General features: G+C 35.6%; 1 protein-coding gene across 19 annotated transcripts in view; it reads left to right on the forward strand.

Annotated features, from left to right (window-relative positions):
* Positions 1 to 22,601, forward strand: part of ROBO2 (roundabout guidance receptor 2) — a 1,697,359-nt gene that overhangs the window by 1,492,982 nt on the left and 181,776 nt on the right. For all 19 annotated transcript variants that reach the window (XM_060640255.3, XM_078452891.2, XM_060640254.3 and 16 more), the window contains one exon: positions 21,684 to 21,841. In XM_060640255.3, the coding sequence (XP_060496238.1) occupies positions 21,684 to 21,841 (158 nt within the window). The remainder of the gene's footprint in view (positions 1 to 21,683; positions 21,842 to 22,601) is intronic.

Consider the following 22,601-nt stretch of genomic DNA (forward strand, 5'->3'; position numbering starts at 1 on the left):
AATATTTTTGATTATTTCTGAAAATTATTTAACATTTCCTGTTTTTTAACCATGGTTTCCATTAGATGCTTAGATCATTGAGGACAGAAACTATATTTATTAACTGTTATTTTCCAGGTGCATGGCATGAAGTTGTAATTAAACAATCATTTGATTAATTTACATTAATTAACTACCCAAATCAAAGGCAAATAACAAGTTGACCTTTTTATAATGTGAGCTTCTAGGAAGAAAAGTGAGGATGAATCACTAGGAGATTGCAAGATATCTGATGTGTTTCAAGTGTTTCCAAATGCATGCCCTTTCTGTTGTTCTCCCTGTTAAATCAGCACATTTGTTCTCACTCCTTATTCTCAATGATTAGAGCTGGATTAACCAGATACCCTCATTGGAATTTAAACAATAGAACTTGTGTGTAGCCTTATTTGAGATTGGCATCTCCCTCAAAATCTTCTTAAACTGAGCCTTTCTTGTATACCATTCTGTTGAATTGTTTATCCATTTATAGCACAAATATCTGCTAGTGCATTCCTTTTTTTTTTTTTTTTTAATTTGTTCTGGTCATTGATGTTTATTTTAATTGCTACTCTGTTGTTTATCATATAAACATGGTTGCGTTTGGAAAAAAAAAAAAGAGATGAGCATTGAATTTAATTTCTCTGTTTTTGCATTTTCTGTTACGCTGCCTTGCTAAATGTAGCAGTCTCTAGCCTGCCTCTTCAATTGCTGTACATTTCCACTATCATCACATCGGTCATGCACTTATGCTGAACCCCAGACTCCTTTGCAATCAAAACTCTCCTGATTGCATACCAGGTTTTATATTGAGGAACTTTTTCATTTAGTCATTACTTATACTAATATATCTTGAGGCAGAAAGATGGAAATATTTATATTAATCTTCTACACAGCTATAATTTATGCTATGATATCACTTTATTTCTGTACTGGCATCATGTGTTCAGACATTTATTCTTAATCCGTAGCATATCTGCCTTATAATATTTCACATATTGTTGAAAGGTTGTCTGTTAAATATTTCTTGGACATTCTTCTAAGTTCATAAGAGGCCATCATGGACCCTTAAAAATTTCTAGAATTATTATTTTTCATTATAGCTAATTTTATCTCATTGTCTATTCTTTTTGTTTTCTTCCTTTCTGATTACTTATGTTAGTTATTATTTGTGTATAGCCATCCATGTGCAAAGGAAGTTGCCATGCTGCTAATTAAGTTTGTTGGGCGCCATAGCTTTGCCTTGTAATGCACTCATTCCTACACCCATGCTGCACCTGTAATTTAGTCTGCCTTTCCACAAGTGTGTGGCTTAATGCTAGGATATGGCAAGAGAAATTGCTTGAGTAATTTACTGTTGCCGATTAAAGTAGTTTTTTGTTTGTTTGTTTGTTTGTTTTTGTTTGTTTCATTCTATGGCTTGTAACTTCAAAAGGTAAAATTATCATGCGATAATATAGAAGAATGAAGCTATAATGCTGACTCCAAAGCTACCAATTTAACTGAGTTTAAAATGAATAGAATTGCCATTATAATTATCAAAGCTTGTATGTTATTTGATCAATGTAAAAAACTTTTTTTCACACCTTTGAGAAGATAATATAGAATCGTCAAATAAAACTTGAAGAAAAAAATGTGTGAGCAATTCCAATCATTAATGAAAAATCTTTTTTTAAGTTACACTAACTAGGGGAAAATGTACAGAAACATTCAAAAAGTATGACACTAAAAAAAAAAGTCCTATAGTAGCTGACATTGTGAACATGGTTAAATAAGACAAAACAGGTGTATCTGAATGTTAGGAAGAATAAAGATATTTCTTCTTTTTCTTTAAAAAATTGTGGTTGACAATAGCCAATATGCCTTTTTAAATCATTCATTAATAAGTATCAAATACCATCATCATATATATGATCTCATTTGCAAAACAATATTCACATTTCACTGTATAGTAAGTTCTTTGGAAGTGAATGATAATTAAGGAACTTTGTCTATAAAGTGTCTTTGTGGAACGAATCTGCAAAATAGATGTAAATCTTTATTTTCTTTCCTCTTATAAAAAAGACATTATCAAGGCTGTTCATGTCTTCTTGTAATAAAGTGATAGAGGAATTATTCAGAAAATACTATCAGTTTCTCTATATCCCCTTGAATTCTGAGCACACTGTTCAGTAGCCTGCTGTAAAAATATGGCATAATATCGTAGCACATTCCATATAGAACTACAAATAAATAGAATTCAACTGGATATCAGCTAGAAAAGAACAATAATGTTAAAAGCTATTTCGTAGTTGTCACTTGTATGTGAACTTTTTCATAGTTTGACACAGCAAGCAAACGAAAAGAGTCATTGAATATCTAAACCTAAGAGTGAACAGAAGTTGCTGTCTTTAGACATGAAGCATAATTGTTTATGTTTTGTTGGCGGTGGAAGATATATCAAGGGTTGGCTCTGCTTCAAAGGAAAGAATCTTAGCTTGGTAGAGAGGAAGTAGTGGACAGTCTTGGAACTGATGGGCAAACATTCACATAAAAATATGATGTTTTAATAAAAGCTAAAAGATACAACGTGCTGAGATATGAATACAAGACTTTCATTCTGTTCCAATTAAATACTGAGTACAGAAGCGAGAAATTCAGTGGCAAAACTAACATGAAAAGAAAACAAACAGACTTCTTTTTATCCCGATGTGCCTAGGCAGCATTCCAAGCAGAGATCTTAGGCACCATATGTGCTGACCTCCCTATGGGGATGATCTTTTAAACTTAACTGAGATGACTGGGTTTGTTTGATTCTGCCAGATCGTTTTTGCCTCATTTCAACATAGCACGGCTCTTCCAGGTAGAATATGCTCTCAGAAGACACAACGTTAATTGTCAAAAGGAAGACTCAGTGAGGCCAGTGTCTTTTGCTGACATTCAGGTCCCATCATCTAAAACAACTCAGGGGCACAATCTAAATATGGGGATAGGAGGCATCTCCACGGAGTCTGCATTTAGGCACCAAATTTCCTGGCTCCTATTACACGTCTTTCCTCTGTCTCAAGAGTGCTGAAGGATTATTTGTTGCTTTTCAGATAACCCTTAGTTCTTGCCCCCGCATGGAGTAGAGATTATACTCTTCCTCTAGCCCTTTCAAAGTCCAGCTCACCCAGCTTTGCCATGTGTGAGCAATCTGCAGGCACTATTAGCCCCGCTTGACTAGCTCTTGATAACGCTCTCTAGGAAGTCAATTAAAGATGTCAGGGGGTGTACTGGACTGCTTTTCTTTTACTAGAAGGGATTTGGAGAGTGGAAGATGGAACTCTCAGGAACAGGTGATTTTTGGTTCTCTAGGAACTAAAGCACTTGGTTTGTTTTTTCCTCTATTTCAACTTTTTTTTTCTTTTTGTGATCTTGAAATAAATGATCAATTTTAATCTTTAATCAGCAATAGTTAATATAATATTGAGGATCTGGTACCCAATCTAGTAAATAATGAAAACACATGTGTTCACCAATTAAAAATATGAAGAGAGAAAATGTCTTATAAATTTGAGCATAGTGAAAGTCTGCATTAAGAAGCTATGTTTTTGTGTTGAAATACAAACATTTAAAGTAAGACTAAATGATTGTTCCCTAAGAATTAGATATAAAAGTTGCTTGACATTACAGAGTCATTTTTTGCACCTACTTTGTACATGTTGTGATCCCTTCTTTGCTAAAAGTCTTGACCCACATTTTCTATGTGTTTTTTTACTAAGACTATGCAAAAAGAAAATGATTATGTTTTTCTCAGTTAATATAAAGCAAAATTAAAGTGTCCCTTTTCATCTAAAAATTAGCATAAATATTTAAACTGATTATTTAGACCAATGAATATTATTTTGCTTATGCAACATATTATTCAACATTACTCATTAAATATTACATTATTAAATTTGTGTGATAATAGAGAAATTTCCACTTTATTGTGTGTCACCTACAATTTCTTTATAAATCCATTAACCTAATCAAGGTAATTATCACTGTGGGGATATACGTACCTTATAAGGGAGTATATATATAACTTCCTCTTTGCCGGGTATATGCTAAATGCCAAAACTTATTTCACTTAATTCTCATTGCCATCCTGGGTGAGTTACTATTATTCCCATTTTACATATGTTGAAGCAGAAGCTTATAAAGGGTAAATAACTTGTCCTAAATCCCATAGCAAATAAGTAATGATGTCAGGACTCAAACGGAATGATTTCCTTCACCAAAACCTGTGAGATACCAGGGCCTAACTTGCAGAGGGTAAGGAATAGTTAAAGCAAGATTCTAGCTATACTTTTAACTGGAAAAATTATAACCTCATAATGATTATATCACTCTGAGAAGGGAACTATCTCTAAGATGGCTGCATATTTGTCCTAATATTCTGTTAAAAATGAGAAGAAAGGATTGAGCCTGAGTAGAGATTGACTTACATATTAACAAAAACAAAAACACAAAAAAGGAAGGAAGGAAGGAAGGAAGGAAGGAAGGAAGGAAGGAAGGATGGAAGGAAGGAAAAGGAAGACTATAATTCTGAGGTCTTGAGCGTACCATTAAAAAAACTTCCTACCATTAGAAACACAGCAGTATGATACTTAGCAATTCACTCACCATTGGCTTTTGTTCTTCAGGGTTTTTTTTTTGTTTTTTGTTTTTTTTTTTTTAAAAAGCAATTGTGTAAAATCAAGTTCATATTAGAGATTTATTCAAAGAAGCAAGTTTCAGTATGAATTTTGAGTTAAACATAGATTTAGCCTAATGTTTGAAATCACCATCTCACAGCATGATACAATAACTGATTATAATGAAGATCTTAGTTACCAAGTTAAATTATTTTTAGTATATTTAATCATTAGGTTCAGCAATTATAAAATATGTCTGTTATGCCTAAGTTTCCACCACCATAATCTTTAAGTGTAGGCTCTAGAATAAAAACAGAAGATTTATTTTCATATCCTAGCTTATTAACTGGATGAAGTTGGCATCTTGAAAACAGCTGTCTTTTCATTCATAAACCTACCTACCATACTGGGTTATCATGAGGCTTCCACTTACCTTCTAGGCAGGACATCACGTCAATTATTAGGCTTTGATTTACCCCACTCTACCAGAAAACTGAAATATTTTAAAATAAACATTCAGAACATGAACTTGAAATTGTTATAAATGTGGTAAGCAGTGACATGAGATTCTTTCTTCTGACTGAATAATTTGAAATTTGTGAGTTAGTTTTTAACTTTGAAAATAAGACAGTACTAGCATTTCAAGGAAGAGAGTCCCCAATAATGTCTCTCATAGCATACTGTATTACTTACTAAAATAAAGAACAAACAACTCTCCATACATTTATTCAGTAAAATCATTAAGTCACTTTAAGTAACTTTCTAATGATGTATATGTAATAATCAACTCAATCCAGTTTAGCTGATGACAAGAATTGAAATCCTTGACTCATCTATTCATTCAATAAATATTTACTCTGCATTTACTTTGTGCCAAGAATAACATTCTAGACCCTGGGGATACAACAAAAAACAAAATGAACTTAGTCTCTGCTTTCATGGAGTTAGCTTACATTCTACTGAAGGCAGATAGATAAGGAACAAATAAACAAATTATAATAATTTCACATAGTGATATGTGATATACAAGGGGAAAAATACCAGAAAGATGTGATATGTGCGATCTTGTTCCTTCTTTAGATTGGGTAGTCCTAAGAGGGGAACCCAAAGAATTGACATATAAAGTGAGATTTGATGGACAAAAAGAGGAGAGCTAAAAGGAAATCTTAGGAAAAGAAAATTTCACAGCAATAGTGTATGAATAGGACCTAAAGAAGTCATTTGCCTTGCTAGAAGAAAAGAGCCAGACTGGCTGGGGGAGAATGGAGTAAGAAGCATGAATAGTAGTAGATGAGAGCCAGATCTTAAGATGCTTTGTAGGTCAGAGTAAGGATTTGATTTTTCTTTTCGTAAATGTGACGAGTCCTTTGGAAAATTTTTAGGATGATAAGATCTATCTTATAATTTTAATAAGATTACTCTGCTGGGTGGAGAGTTGATTATAAGAGGGGTAAGACTAAAGTAATATTGTTAAGAGTCACCTTCACTGTTCCTGGTGAGATAATAGTGACTCAAACCAATGACAGCAGTGGAGGTAAAGAAAATCAATTCTGGGGAAGTTTCAATCATTGGGCCTTACTGATGGCCAAGATTGTATGTGTGTGTATGTGTGTATGTCCACGATGGACAAAAATGGAGGAAAACTAGTAACTCCTTGAGCAGCTTGTATATGACAGCACCATATACAAAGACACTGAAGACTGGGGAAATGAAGATTTGTGTGACAAAAGTCAAGAATTCAATTTTGGTCACATTAAATTAGAGATACTTTTAGGCACTCAAGTGGCAATGTCAAGCAAGCAAGTCTGGAGCTCCAAAGGGCTCAAGGCTAGAGGCATTCACTTTAGAGTCATCACCATGGAGGCAGGATTGGCAGAGGGTAACTTGGAAAAATGTGTTTCTGAGGGCACTCCATTTTTGAGTAGTAGTGACTATGCTTTAAGAACAGGAAGTTTCTCGCAAAGTACATGCAAGAATGTTGGCTAGTGGGAGGAAAATTAGGAGAGTATCTTAGGATACAAGATAGGAAATATATAATAAAATTAGATCTATCTTAGGCAGTTCTTTAATGGTAATGGCTTTATCATGTCAGATTTAGGGAAAAATACAAAAAAAATCACTCATATGAATTTTCCACATCTTAACTTTCAACACTATTATCAAGTATTTACTATGGCTAAGCTACTATGGGAGAGAAACATGAAATAATTACATCTGCATTGGAGATGTAGCTAATTTCCAATGTAATTTCTACCTGACTTTTCATTCTTACAAATTACTGACATATCTAGTGAAGGCAATTAATTGCAACATTTGATTAAGCCATCCACTATCATATGGAAATCCTATTCATCTAAACATTATAAACATTGAAAGAGAAATAGACTATGGTAACATATTTTATTATTATTTCAAATCATTTCCTATCTCTAATATGCCAACTTTTTCTAAATGAAAAAGAACAAGAAGAATTCTGCAGTAACAAAATCATTTTTAGAAAATGCATTTTTAAGTTATTGGGCTGCTTAATATTTGAAGACTATTGAAAATATACAATGAACCTTTTTATTATGCAAATATATTCAATTCTGAAAACAATTGAATGATAATAAAGTATTCTCTTTTTCTTTACCTCATATTACAGTAATGAAGCTGTTACCTCTGAGTGTGCGTTTTAATGAGTTTTAACTAACATTTTAATGAGCTGACATTATAAACCCGAGGATTAGACAAAGTTGAATTTACTGGATAGAGAAAGTTTCCTCAATAGTTAATTATATTAAGATATAATATAATGCATTTTATGATATACCACTAACTATCAGCCTACAAGAAAAATTATATTAAAAGATTGAATATCATTATACTTAATCTGTACATACATGTATCCTGGTTCCTCACTTTTAAAATAAAAAGCTAATGATGTTTTTATATATGCAAATCACATGAAATATATAAGGCATAGACATATCAAAGATAACAAATCAAAATTTTTATTAAGTTAAATGAATTTTTTTTGACATTTGCAATAAAGAAAACTCCATGAAGAGCTACCTTCAATTGGAGACAAGATTTTATTTTTAAAGAATGAATCATTTATAATTGTCTTGATTCACATATTTAAAACGGGTTTATAGATTCACAACTTACCATTTCGGAGAGATGAAGAACTTTTTGTAAATAAATGATATTTTGGGGGTACCTGGGTGGCTCACTCAGGTAAGTGTCCGACTTCAGCTCAGGTCATGATCTCACGGTTTGGTGAATTCGAGCCCCGTGTTGAGCTCTGTGCTGACAGCTCAGAGCCTGGACCTTGCTTCAGATTCTGTGTCTCCCTCTCTCTTTGCCCCTCCCCTGCTCACGTTCTCTCTCTCTCAAAAAAGTTAACCGGTAAAAAATTTTTTTTAAATAAATGATATTTTGGTTTTGATGCATTCTGTGAAGACAGTTAATAGGTGATGGTTTCAAGACTCTCTCAACTAAAACATAGTCACCATTACTTACTCCTTCCTCCATATCCTCCTTGCCTTTTATCCAATCCTCTCTTCAGGCACTACGAGGCCTAGGTGTGCATCAAAAGGTTGTCATCTGAGGGAAGCAAACATAAGAGACTCTTAAATACAGAGAACGAGATGAGAGTTGCTGGAGAGAGGTGGATGGATGGGCTAAAGGGGTGATGGGTATTAAGGAGGGCACTTGTTGTTATGAGCACTGTGTTAAACGTGTAAGTGATGAATCACTGAATTCTACACCTGAAACCAATTTTACCATATATATTAACTAGGATTTAAATAAAAACTTTAAAAAAAAGGTGTCATCTTACCTCCGTATCTCTTGTACAAAGCTCATAGTAAGGCTCCAGTTGACCGTCCATGAAGAGAGGCCGTCTCAATATTCAAGTTTTCTGAATTTTTATTCTATTTTAGAAAAAAGCTAATTAATCAAGTTATATATTTTGATCTCACACTTCTCATCAACCTACAGATATTCTGTTGACATGTATATTTCAAATCGCCATTCTTCTGTAAACCTGCTATCTGTGTCACTGAGTGACTAGGGAAAACCCAGGTTTCCATACCCTGTCTACAACTCTGTTGAATCCATTGGGGTAGAGCGTACACTTGTAAAACACTCAGAGTCGATTTTATTTTTATTCATACATTGTTCAATATAAATATTAATAAATTACTGCATTCACAAGGTTGTAAAATCAAAAAATATAAGGTGGATATAGTGAAGCCTTCCCTTTCTGTCTTTTCCTTCCCAGTTTTTTCTCCACAAGATGTTTGTTATTATTGGTTTCTTAGGTTTTCTTCCAGAGATTGTTTTATGCCCATGCAAGCACATTCCAGCGTGATTCTTTTCTTTTTGTAAGTAATTAAAGCATATGCTGTATATTCCAAACCCAACTCTGAAGTTGGCTCCTCTAAAATGCCTTCTTTGTTGAACGCCATATTTCTCTCCATTGGACTTTTTTTTTTTTTTTAATTTTTTTTTAACGTTTATTTTATATTTCTCTCCATTGGACTTTTTTTTTAAATTTTTTTTTAACGTTTATTTTATTTTTGAGACAGGGAGAGACAGCATGAACGGGGGAGGGTCAGAGAGAGAGGGAGACACACAATCTGAAGCAGGCTCCAGGCTCTGAGCTGTCAGCACAGAGCCTGATGCGGGGCTCAAACTCACGGACCGCGAGATCATGACCTGAGCCGAAGTTGGGTGCTTAACCGACTGAGCCACCCAGGCGCCCCTCTCCATTGGACTTTAAAGCATTTTTGATGCACCTCTCAATGTAGTTCTCTGTTATTGGATGCTTTTTTTTTTTTTCCTTTTCTTTCAGATTGTAGTTTTGAGTTCTCTATGGTAACCCTCCTAAATCTCTTTAGTGCTCTGAAGTCAAGATCTAGGCTTGAAGTGTCTCATACTTCTAAATGTGTTACATAGCACATTGTAACAACAAAATATGCGGTACCCATTTAGTAAATGAAGAAGTGAAGAGCACCTGGCTGGCTCAGTCAGTGGAGCATGTGATTCTTTTTTTTTTTTTTTTTTTTTTTTTTTTTTATTTATTTATTTTTGGGACAGAGAGAGACAGAGCATGAACGGGGAAGGGGCAGAGAGAGAGGGAGACACAGAATCGGAAACAGGCTCCAGGCTCCGAGCCATCAGCCCAGAGCCCGACGCGGGGCTCGAACTCACGGACCGCGAGATCGTGACCTGGCTGAAGTCGGACGCTTAACCGACTGCGCCACCCAGGCGCCCCCGAGCATGTGATTCTTGATCTTGGGGATGTGAGTTTGAGCCCCACATCGGGTGTAGAGATTACTTAAAAATAAAAAAAAAAAAATTAAAAGAAGTGAATGATTTGAAAAACTCTTCTGTTATCAAAAAGATGTAGTTACAACTAGAAGTGATTGGAAAGTGAAGAATCTCTAATTTATCCTGTATCCACTAAAGCAAAATTAAATGTTATGTTAAAATCACCTTTTAGAAATGAACTGAGCAAGAGGCACCTGGGTGGCTCAGTCAGTTAGGTAGCTGACTTCAGCTCAGGTCATAACCTTTTGGTTCTTGGGTTCAACCCTTGAGAGGAGTTCTGTGCTGACAGTCTGGAGCCTACTTCAGATTCTGTGTCTCCCTCTCTCTCTGTTCCTCCCCTGCTGGCACGCTCTCTCTCTCTCTCTTTCCCAAAAATAAATAAACGTTAAATTTTGTTTTTTTTTTAAATAAACTGGGTAAAACTGGCCAAACTTTAACCTTTTGATTGGGAGGAATCAATGATATTTTATTGTCCTGTTAATACTTTATAACATAACATAAGTAATATCTAAATATGTTTGACTTAGAATTATACTATTATATATAAATCTCAACTCCTATAGTACTCACTCCAATAATTATCATTATCTACTAACAATTGCATAGAGTTTGACAGTCTATCAAGACATTAAAGTAGGAAATATTTTATACACATTGTTCTTGAATATTATTAACTTCTTTACAGAAGAATTAAAAATCAACAGCCATTGAACTCATGTAAAATTAGATACACAAATAGAATTGTAAAGCCCTTTTTATTTACTAGCATTTCTATTTCCCAACAGCAAGCGTAATTCTCATTTATGAAGTACTTCCTTTATGTCACATTGTGATTTAGAAAGATTGCTTTTTAATTCTTTTTTAATTTTTTAATGTTTTTTTCTTTTTTTACTTTTGAGAGAGAGAGAGAGAGAGAGAGAGACAGAATGAGCAAGGGGAGGGGCAAAGAGAGAGGGAGACACAGAATCTGAAGCAGGCTCTAGGCTCCACACTGTCAGCACAGAGCCTGACATAGGGCAAGAACTTAGGGACCATGAGATCATGACCTGAGCCAAAATCAGACACTTAACTGATTGAGCCACCCAGGCGCCCCACTTTTTTAATTCTTTGTAACAATCCAAAGACAAAAGCTTTATTATCTCCATTTTATAGATGAAGAAGCTCAGATTGTATAAGACCATCTGGTTAATAAAGTGGCAGAGCTGAAAGTCAAACCCAATCCTTTGACTAAATCCATTATTTTACCCACAATGCCATATTGCTTCCTTAAAAAATAGTAGTATTTTCATAAACATAAATTAAATGCAAGTTCCAGTTCCCATGAAAGCTCCTGAGCAAATGGTAGAGAGGAAGTAAGATGCATTTCAGGAAGAGAAAACCAAAAGCATGAAGGCCCATTAATGGAAAGGAGCTCATTGTGTTCCAGGAAAGGCCAGTGTGGGTTGAGTATTATGATTGAGTGGCAAGGACGAGATAGTAGAGTTTTAGATGGTAAGCTACATAGACTTAAAGACGGGGGCAGGTGAGTGTCCTACCTGGATTTGCTGGAACTGCCCTGGCATCATTCTGAAGAATGCTTCCTTTTGTTTTCCAAAGTGCTTAGTATGGAGTTATATATGGTGATCCAACTTATAGGTAAAGTTGAAGATTTTAGATTTCACAAGAAATGAACAACATTTTTGGTGGTTACTTGGGATATTAGTAGGAAAGTGACAGATTATTTTAGTCCAAATTCCATACCTGGTACTTTTGTCAACTGACAACATCCTCATGATATATTGAAGCCATTTTTCATGGAAACTTACTGAAGCAAAGCTATTTCTTTTAAGTAAATGTGGGGAGAAACATGCCAGGAGTAGTATTAAACATGTGTTTCAGACATCATTGGATAAATATATGTAACATCTGATTATTTGGGAGCTACTAATTTATTTTGAAATTTATCCCATTTGACAACTTCAGATTTTCCTTTTGTTGCTCACATTTTAGACATGTTGCCCTACATTCAGAAGAGTTATAATTTGACTGCTTGTTGAAAACATCAAGAAAATGTCTCTAATTTGACCATTTATAGACAGTTTTGGGGATGAGTGGGGTGAAGCAGTTGATATTTTGTGATTAAAAATGGCCAAAATTTAGGATTATAATACTTTGTTAATTTTAGTAGTATCACAAATGGCCTTGATTAGGACAAAATAATGAAGGTTTGATGGATTCTGATAACTCTTATCAAGTTTTGGTATCCTTTCAGGTACAGAAGCTAAAACAATCAGATGCAATGAGGCAGTTATCTCTATGTAGGGAGTTGGCACCTCTCCAAGCAGGAAGTGGCTCTATTTACTCTTCGTCTTAATTTAGGAATGAAAAGTATTACTTACCTTGTCCTCACAATAACAGTGGAGCCTAGAGAATAAAAATATAGCCAGAGACTCAGAAAACAATTGGATTTATTCCCTTATGGCTGACCATGTACTCTGTGGACGGCCAAGGATGACTCTAGGATATGTCAGAGGAAGAGAGGGATTTTTTTAAAAACTTCCATGCTTAAGATGACATCTTCCTAGTTTCATATAAGATATGAAGTTTTGATTAAAGTATACATGAATGTTGAAATAAATATTTAAACACTTTTCAGGAAAATACACCTACAATAAATTTTCATCGTGAGAAGTCAGTATTCCTTACCCTAAAATGATATTTGGTTTTTTGTTTGTTTGTTTGTTTGTTTGTTTGTTTGGGTTTTCTTGGTGTCAGCTTGTTTTCATAGAGTATATGACAGTGGGTGGAGTGGAGGTGGGTTGTGGACTTAGCATCAGGAATAAGTGAAATTGTGCTTCTCATAGGTAAACAAAAATTGTCAAGCACATTGTTTCCAGTTGCTGTCAATGGTGTTATATGAGTTTTCTGAAATCATTTAAATGTGGTCTTTAGCACATTTGCATTCATAAAAAGTGCCTGGGTATGTATGCTCCTTGCTTCTTCTCCTGCTCAGCTGTCAAAACATGGTGATGCTTTTGAAGATTTATGTTAGATAGGTAATGAGATTACTGAATGTTAACTGCAGCATTCAGAATTCACTTGGTGGCAAAAGAAAAGAAGCTTACTGGGTCTTTGGGATAGAATAGGGAAATGATGGAGCTAGTTTTAATCAGCCAATTTGAAAATAAATATACTGTATTCTGGATTAGGAAAGATTTCAAACTTTGTGTCATGTTGTAATCAAATACAACATTTCTAGAAGAATATAGGATGTCACATTACTTCCATTTCAGCAAAATTCATTACAGCTTAGAATAATGGCCATATTTTGTGGTATGGACATGTGCAAATCTTAATATTGGATGGGAAAGACTGAAGAGTCCACAGGCATGTGTGACACAATTTTTTTTAAAAAATGCTTTCATTGTTGCATTAAAAATGTAAATAAATCTCATGTAGTTGATCTATGTTCCTGTGTAAAACAGGAAAATAAACAATGTGATTTCAAAGTGGTCATTTTCAGATTTACGGATTATAATGGCGTAATGGTTACCTTCCAAATCGGACCTCTACTGGTTATGGTTGTGAAATGTGTTGTTAAAATAGGAAACATGATGAAAATTGTGAAATCAGCATAATTAAGTTGAAGGTCCAAAAACACATTATAATATATATTTCTTTTATTCAGAGATTTCACTGAGTTTCAGGTAGAGGGGAAAAAAGATAAAGCAACAGTAGTTTAGAAGTAACTGGCATTCTCGACAAGGAAGGTTGACCTTGACCTTCTTCTCCTTCCAACCCTCATTTCATCAGCAGGGGTGAGATTACTTTGAGACCCTGCCAATAGGTAATAAATAACACATAAATTCCAGGACACCCTTGCACTGTAGGGTGCCCTAATGTGTAATAATCCTTACACTATTGAGTTTATAACTCATGACATCTGGCAGTTACTTGGCATTGTAATTCATGTTGATCATGCACATCAGAATACACCATGGGAGAGAAATATTGGAGTAATAACCCGTTGATACCGGGACAGGGTGGAATGACAGGAAGATGCTGTCGAGATTGTGTACCTCTGTGAACTATGCAGTGTTGGAATGCTGTAAAAACTAATGCCTTCAGATAAGGACTAACAAGGCAGGAGGAGGGTGGTAATCTATGGGGATCCACAATGGAGCAGCACATTAATATTTACTTGATAGCACTCTTTATTCCTTTATTCAAATTGACAGATGTAGCTGTACAGCAGTAATGAATCCGGAAGTTAGAATTTAAACGTATACTCATGTTTATTTTAAATTTAAATGTGTCCTTAAATAAATGTATTGAATTCCTTTTTTTTACACATCTGCATATATGATATTCAGTGCTCTCAAGCTTTTATTTTATTTGGTCTAATAGTGAGGATTAAATGAACAGGAAGAGAAAAGAGAGGAAGTATTGGGAGGTAATGGGCAAAAAGAGCGACGTACAAAGCAGTTGTAACAAGCCTTCCTGGTACCTAAGAGCCTAACTGCTTTGGCTGAAGACTTGAGGCTCATGGGAAATGAAACAGATTGAAAAGCTAGAAGCAGACAGATGGCTATTTGTAATCAGCCTGTAAATATAAATCCTATAAAGATGTTGTGATTATTTGTATGTTTGTTTGTTTGTTTATACTCAAACCTAGATCTAGAGAAAATGGGACGCAGTATTGTAAGCTTCACATAATCTGGTATTTCCCCTTGTTACCATTCTGAAAAACATTACATAATACTTAAAAAAAATGCTAGCCTCTGTAGTTCTGAATTTTAAATTCAATGTGCTATTTTTTTCATTACCCAGAGTTGTAGGCATCTCCGTAACCAAGATTGGAATTACCCCTAAATGGAGCAGGTGCTAGAAGGAAGTTGTTTGGGTATCAGAGCAGAATATTTTGAGGGTATCCAGGGGAGGTTTTTCTTCTGAATATAGGAAGGCATTGCCTTGAATGTGTTTAGACTGATACCTGCTGTTCTAGACACCATCCTCCTCCTCACATACTATATTTGGGCACGTCTCCAAGATGCTCTCATCCCTTTGAGCTCTCTGTGATTCTGGAGGCATCATTCCCACATGAACAGTTTTGTGCACGATGGCACTTTAAGGAAGAAAAAAAGGGGAGTTGATTAAACATTAATTAGCTTCAATCCACAACTTCCTCCTAAGCTAATGGATAGAGTTTGCAGATCCCTGTCAAATATCAGATGCTAGGCTTTGCCAAAAATAGGACTTCCAAGTGTTGAAGGTATGCCAACTGCCGGCTCCTTAACTCAAACCAAAGGAAATGATTGCCAGAGGCAGGCCTTGAGTCTGCTGTGGTCAGATGTCACCAGTTTGCAGTGCCACATGTGATCCAAGAGTTTATGAATGATCTCAACACTTGGTCCCCAAGGAGAACATATGCATTACAGAGGTTACGGATACAAATTACAAAGAGCAAGATGTTTCCATGCAATTTCTAAGAATCCTTCAGCAAGTTTTAAACATTAATGGAAAACATTAAGGAAGACTTGGCACTCTTAGCAGGACTTCAAATTATATTGCTGGTGAGGACAGAACAGAGCTAAAAAAAAAAAAGGGATTCAAGAAGAAAGGCTTAGCTAAGAAATCTGGGGCTGGCCATTCCTCTTGTGAATTGTGTGTGTGTGTGTTTTATTCCCTGCAGAATTACCAGGCTTCACAAAATGCTAGAACTTGAAAATGAACAAGTCACAGGGCATCCTTGTTTATTCAGCATGCTCCAATTCATATCACTGGTTTATCAGGATCGTTTGCCGACTGAATGTGCTTGCACAGGGAGTCTTAGTAGAGACGGGGGTGGGGGTGGGAGGGTGAGAGCGTCTCAGCTTGGAATTGTCAGCATGCTGCAGGGGTGCCAAAGTGCCAGAGTGTCAGCTTGCACAGCAGTAGCAGGACGTCTCCCCACTGAGTCCTTTCTTTCTCATTCCCCTTCTGTGCAGAAGAAACCACTTATGACTTGTCCCCTAGATATCAGATTTTATCATCTATTTAGCTGGTGGTGAGCCTGTCTGTTCTGACTATATTTTGTTTGATCATACCAAGTAGAATAAAACAGTTTGTTGTGAATGATGATTCCTCTTTCAGTGTATTTGGTCTTTGAGTCATTGAAACTTCAGAAAAATACAGAATTACTAGAGCTTGTCAGTGGGGTCCTTTCAGTTGAAAGGGGGCAGCTCAATTTAAACTGGTCTAAATATGAAAGAAAGGTTGTTTAGATCATGTAACTAGAAAGCCCAGATTTAGCCCAGTCTTCAGGATTTATTTATCCAGATAGGTCCTCAAGAACCCAGATGTGTTCAAGTGCGTGGCCTCCGTTTCATCCTCAGACTGGAGCTCCCCCTGGGGTCACAGCCTGGCTGTCAACAGCAGCCATTTAGTACAGCAGGAGATAGTGTTCTTTCCTCAGAGGTAGAAGACCTAAGCTTCAGTCTGGTTGGCATTACACCTGCCCATTCCCTGTGATGATATAGGCAGTGGTGGGGCTGGTAGTGGTAGTGGTAGAAATAGGGAAACAATATACACCAGCTGTAGGAATGGCTAGCATATTTTTTTCTAGTCCATTATAATACCGATAGTATAATTTGTTCTAACAGTTTTACTGGTTGGCATAAATCTGTTGTGTCTTTGATGGATTGATTTCTGACCTTGAACTGACTGGATTTTATTTTAGATATTTCTGGGCTTATCGGTAGGCAATTCAAGTATTCTGTCTCTTAAATCCACCCAGCTTAAACTGTTCTTCCTAAACAACATTTTAAAATCAAGTTAAAGTATTTTGGTTTGTTTAATGTGATAAGGAAAAGACTACGACACACCTCTTGAAGAGGAGTTCATCGATTCAACCTATCAAGAACACTCGATGAGCTCTTCTGATGCCCTGCAAGATGGGAGCCTATTGGAGGCTTACCTAGTCCAGTGTGAGAATAGAAGGAAAAACTTTTCAGATGACTAAGTCAGAGGCTGACCCTGAAGGAACGGTATACGTTTGAAGGGAGGAACAGGAAAAAGTAAGGAAACAAAGGGCTATCTGGGGGAGTTTTTCAACCCAACAGACCACCATATGCTAATGTACATTGATAATTAGACGTTCCTCTGTATGTTTTCTACCGAGAAGTCTTGAGCCACACAGCTGTGACAGTTTCTGGGCACATACAGAGAGAAACCCTGCTGGCAAAGAAACCTTGTTATCAGTATTGCTCTGAGCTGCTATCAGTTTCTACTGCTGCTAACAATGCTTTTAATTATAATTTCTTTTTAGATTACCTTTCTCATGATCAATTTAGTTTGTTGCGGGTGATGTTTTTTATCCAATGGTGTGTATGAACACTTTCATCAGTAATTTCTCTAGGCTCTGTATTTCTAATAACTACTTAGAAGCATGCATACATTGTAATTCAGAAATACATCTTTTGGTCTCTTAATTATGTAGCCTCATCTCATTGTCATTGCTAGTTTATCTTAATAAACTAAGATGGAAATGCCTGAGTCATGATTTGCTTTGTCTATGTTGACAAAATATAAAATAAAAATGTAAAAAAAATATACAAAATATAAAATACTTTATAAAACATATAAAGATATAAAATATATGTCTTTAAAATTCTTGACAGCTGTTGATTTAGGACAGAAGGGAGAGGACCTGGTGAGTAAAAGAAGGTGGTATGAGGAAACAGGAGCCAAAGATATAAGCGTAAAGGCACAACTAGATCTAAAATTCTTTCAGGCCATTATATTAGTTGCCTATTTTTGTGCAACAAACTACAAGACTCAGTGACTTAAAATAACATACATTTATTCTCCATCTGTGGATCAGGAACCCAGATATGAGTTATCTTAGTTGTCTGCTCTAAGGATCTCTCACAAAGCTGCAGTGAGGTGTTGGTTAGGGCTGTGTTATCATGTGAAAGCTCGATTGAGGAAGCTTGTTGGACTGAAAGCCTCAGTTCCTTGCTTGCTGTTGCCTAGAAGCTGCCTTTAGATTGTTGTCAAATGGACCTCTTCTTTGAGCAAAAAGGTATCTTACATGATCAAGGAATTCGATGAAGGAAGAAAGGTAGTGACAGAGAAAAGAGCTAGAGAGAAAGAAAGATGAAAGTTATCATCACTTATAACCCAGTATTGGAGATGACATTCCATAAGTTTACAATAACCTATTCATTAAAGGCAAGTCACTAGGTCCAGCCCACAGAACAGGCAAGGGGATTACACATGAAAATAAATGCCAGGAGGGAGGGATATTAAAGAAAAAGCCCACCACAGGCATTATCATGTCATGCTTGTTTCGTATTTCTTCACCATTTTATAGGACAGTGCCAAGTCCCTTGTTGTGTTTATTATGTTCCTGGAGAATTGAATTAATTTGTTGCAAATCTTTATGTCATGACTAAGAACTATATTTTATCAAACACACAGTAATTCAAAACTTTCTGATCTTCCAGAATAACTTCCTAAGTCACAGTGCATGTCAATGTAAAAAGAATGCAAATCTAACCCAGATTATGAGTAGCTGGGTGTACTCTCATTTATGGTTTTCAGCTCATATACAGAAATGAATATTTGGGTTCTAGCCAATTAGAACCCCCCCAACAGTCCCGGGGATTTGAACCTTTGTATCTAAATTTAGCTCCACAAAGTATCAAAACTGTACCTGTTTGTATCTTTTTTTTTTTCTTTAAAGCATAATTTATCACTATCCACTAAGCTTTTGTCATGGTAACCAGATTTTTTTCTCAGTTAATCAGGTTTATTTACTTTATTTTGTTTCACTCTACATAAAGAACTGTTTGGAGCTTTAGTTATTACACATATTGCTGTGTGCCCTTGCTTTGGCTTATTTGTCAAGCCACATCAAAAATGTAGCCCTCAATTCTTTCTACAATAGGGGCTTAAAGAGAAAAAAATATAGAGTTAATTTGGATTTGCTTTGCTTTCCTACATTTACAAGACCATTTTACTTCCTTTCACCTCACATGCATGAATTCTTTACTGCAAAGAACACTTTCTTTTCTTTATCACCTGCAATAAAGTGTAGGGCAAAATCCAAGACAGAAATGAATAACTAGCATAAAAATTGGAAATAATAAATATTATTTTATTTTGTCAATATTAATGAATGGATATCAAAACCTCGGAAACATGTAAGCAAATATCAGAACATACTTAACCTTTGGTACGGTTTGAGAAGAGTAAAAATGACTTCACTTTTCCCTAAGAGTAAGTTTTCTACATTCTGTGCTAGGACCTGGTGTAAAGGATGTGTTTCTCTTGAATGTTTTATTGAGACAGAGAAGAAACACATTTTATTACCCCAAAGATTTAAGGTAAAAGAAATGGTATCATTAAGCAAAAAATGAATTAACTGGATGCTCCAAAAACCCCAAAGAGCATTTTACAAGTTGAAGAGGGTACAGTACCAATTACACTATTATCTCACCCTACTCTCTGGGTGAATAGCCTGAAAGCCTAAAATTACAGTTGATGTTAGATTTCTTGGCTTCATTTGCAAATTGGAGTCATTTTCTTTTTGTGAACGCCATAAACACATGTTACATTGTTTAAGAGTAGCAGTCCTTAGTTTGTTATGATATTTTTCTCCTTTTTGTCCTCCATGTCAAAGGACCTTTTTTTTTTCCTTTCTTAATTTGGCTTGTTACAAATTGATGTAACACTGTGTTTCTGAATGATTTGCAATGGGCTTAAGTACCATCTGAGCAGAGGCTTTTTGGCGTGTCATTTGTTAGGGGACCAGTTCTAGAGAAGGTCCTTCAACTGGCCAGATGTGTCATTTTGGAACAGATTGAGGGCCTGCCAAAACACCATTTGTTGCCAGTACTGGATATTGTAGGGGTGCTCACCACTCTGTTACCATATTTTTGCATGTCTTAACATTGCATAAATAGGCAGCTGTTCTGTATTTAGAATATAAATGAGTCACCAGCTTGCTTTCCCAGGAGGATTTACCTGCAAAAGGAAACCACGGTGTTAACCCCTTCCCATCCCCCTGCCTGAATGTCACATTAAATGCACTCTTCTCTCAGCCCATTCAGAAGCAAATCCTATGCATATAAATCACACCTCTCTTGCCAGTGAGACAAGAGAACCAAAAATGTGCAGTTCACCATGCTAAAATGGAACACATTTCCTTAGCAGCAAAGGCAGTAAATTAATCAGCTTATAAGCTGAGAGTGAGCAATTTGTGCTGAATTCTTTCTTACTGTTCCTTCAATAAGGAGACAAGTTTCTCTAATCTCTAAAAGGGCCATGACTTCATTAAGATGGAAAACCGTGTTAAAGGATGTGTCGCAAGAGAAAAGAGAAGAAAAGCCCTAAAAGTCACTCAGTTGTCTCTCTGGAGCTATTTTCAGGCCAGGGAATTTTTATTTATTTGTAGAATGACAATTAACCTAGAGACTTTGCCCAAAAAGGAGCAGAGTGCTGAAGTGGGTCTCATTATAGCACACCAAAGGCAGTTGGTTTGACCTAATCCACGTTTGTAACAGATGATTTACATAACAGACTAGCAGAATCTACCTAATTTTGATTTCAAATAGCTTAACCAATATATATATATATTTGCATAGATATAATGCACTGTATGTGCATATGTTTGTTTTGTGTGTGTGTGTGTGTTGCCTTTAGATATACTTAGGAAACAATGTTGTCATTGTTGGCATATAAAATAATAGGAAAGTCAAGGCAGCTAGACAAAGCAAAGGCTGTTGAGGTATATGCTATATTCCTGGTCTGAACTACTTTTTTGAATGTTTATCCTAAAATAGACATGGCCCTTATTTGCTAAAGAAACCCAGCATCCTGCAATCTGATAGGGCCAAGTCATTTCTCCAGGCTTTTCATCCTGCCAGCAGAAGAAATGCACACACAGATAGATAGGTGACATTTGGAGAGCCAGGCATGCCAGATTTTCGGAGGTTACAATGGAGGTCCAACCTGCTGTTCTCCTAATGAAAGGAGGGGAAATTCAGACTGGCCAAACTGCTATAAGGGATATCTCTGCTCTGAATGTCACGCTGCCCAGATGTCGCTTGGCAGGTGGAGAAGCAGAGAGAATGAAAATGTAGCCCTGTGTATGTGGGTGCTAGTGCGTTGCAGGGTGAACAATGAGTCTATCTTCTGAAGTGTAATGAAAACAGTGTGGATCTTGTCCATATTCATGTCATGAGAAAAGGCATTCTCAAAAAGTCCTCACTCCACTTCCCCTCCCAGACTGACATACATACGTGCACACAGACCATGTGCACATGACCTGTTTCGGGCTTTTAAGTCTAACTTGATAATTTAGGTGTTTATTGTAATGCATTTGTATACATGTGTATATATGTTTTTTCTTTATAGAAAATAGGATCATACTGCATAAAAAAATTTTGTACCTTGAATATTTAATCTCAAAACTAGATCACAAGTATTTCTTTTCTTATTTTCCTTAGGCTTTTCTTATTTTTTAAATTAGATTTATAGCAAAGGTACATGATTACATAGTCAGCCATTTCCCTGTTGAACATTTAGGTTGACTCTAGAATATTTTAAAATGGACATGGCTATGTTCTCAGTAAATATTCAACGTTTATTAAAATGAAGTAAGATTTGAAGTTACTTTTTGCAAGAGAAAGCTAATGTTGCTGTCATTGAATTTTCTTTCAAAAACATTGAATTATTTTTCTTCAGTGTTACGAGATGACTTCCGGCAAAATCCCACAGATGTTGTAGTGGCAGCTGGAGAGCCCGCAATCCTGGAGTGCCAACCTCCCAGGGGACATCCAGAACCCACCATCTACTGGAAAAAAGACAAAGTTCGAATTGATGACAAGGAAGAAAGAATAAGTGTGAGTTAAATTAAAATTAATTCCTACAGAGATTGAATATCAAGTCTTAAAATGGATCATTGTATTTTTTGTTATTGTTAATAAAATTGTAGAATAGCATTGAATGCTGATTACCATTTAGACTGCATTGAAAGGACTGAAAAGGAGTAACCCAAACAAAAAAAAAAAACTTTAGGATGAGTCTTCAAAGAGACAAAAATTAAACAACTCAGGTATAGATGATATAGTAATAATTGCACCCATCTGAATATGTAGATATGTCTTTGCAGTACAATATTGATGACTTAGGTTTTTTAACATCTCAAATACATACATCATTGCACTACAATATTGATGACTTGGTTTATTTTAATATCTCAAATACATTTATTGATCATGCTGTACATGAATGATAAAGGGTAGATGATGGCTGTGAGCCATATTACCTAGAACATTTCTTTTTACACCATTTTCAAAATTATAAGAGAAAATGATTCGAGGTGATAGGTACTTCAAGCACCTTTTCCAATTTTTCAATGTTTATAACTAAAATTTTATACATGAATTTATTTAAAAGTTTAGGAGGTATGAAGTAAAATCAAAGTAAACATGACTTTTATGGTTCTGCAGTTTAGCTCTTGCAGAAAAAGAGTCTGCCTTCAAGGGAAATTGGTGATTAGGTTCATCACAATTAATATTCAAAACAAAACACCCAGAACATTGTAAAGAGGTAGAAAAGGGGAAAGACATGCAATTATTTTATGGTTTTGTGGAATCCACT

This window comes from Panthera onca, chromosome C2 (genome assembly GCF_046562875.1).
Source record: "Panthera onca isolate mPanOnc1 chromosome C2, mPanOnc1 haplotype 2, whole genome shotgun sequence".
NCBI lineage: Eukaryota > Metazoa > Chordata > Mammalia > Carnivora > Felidae > Panthera > Panthera onca.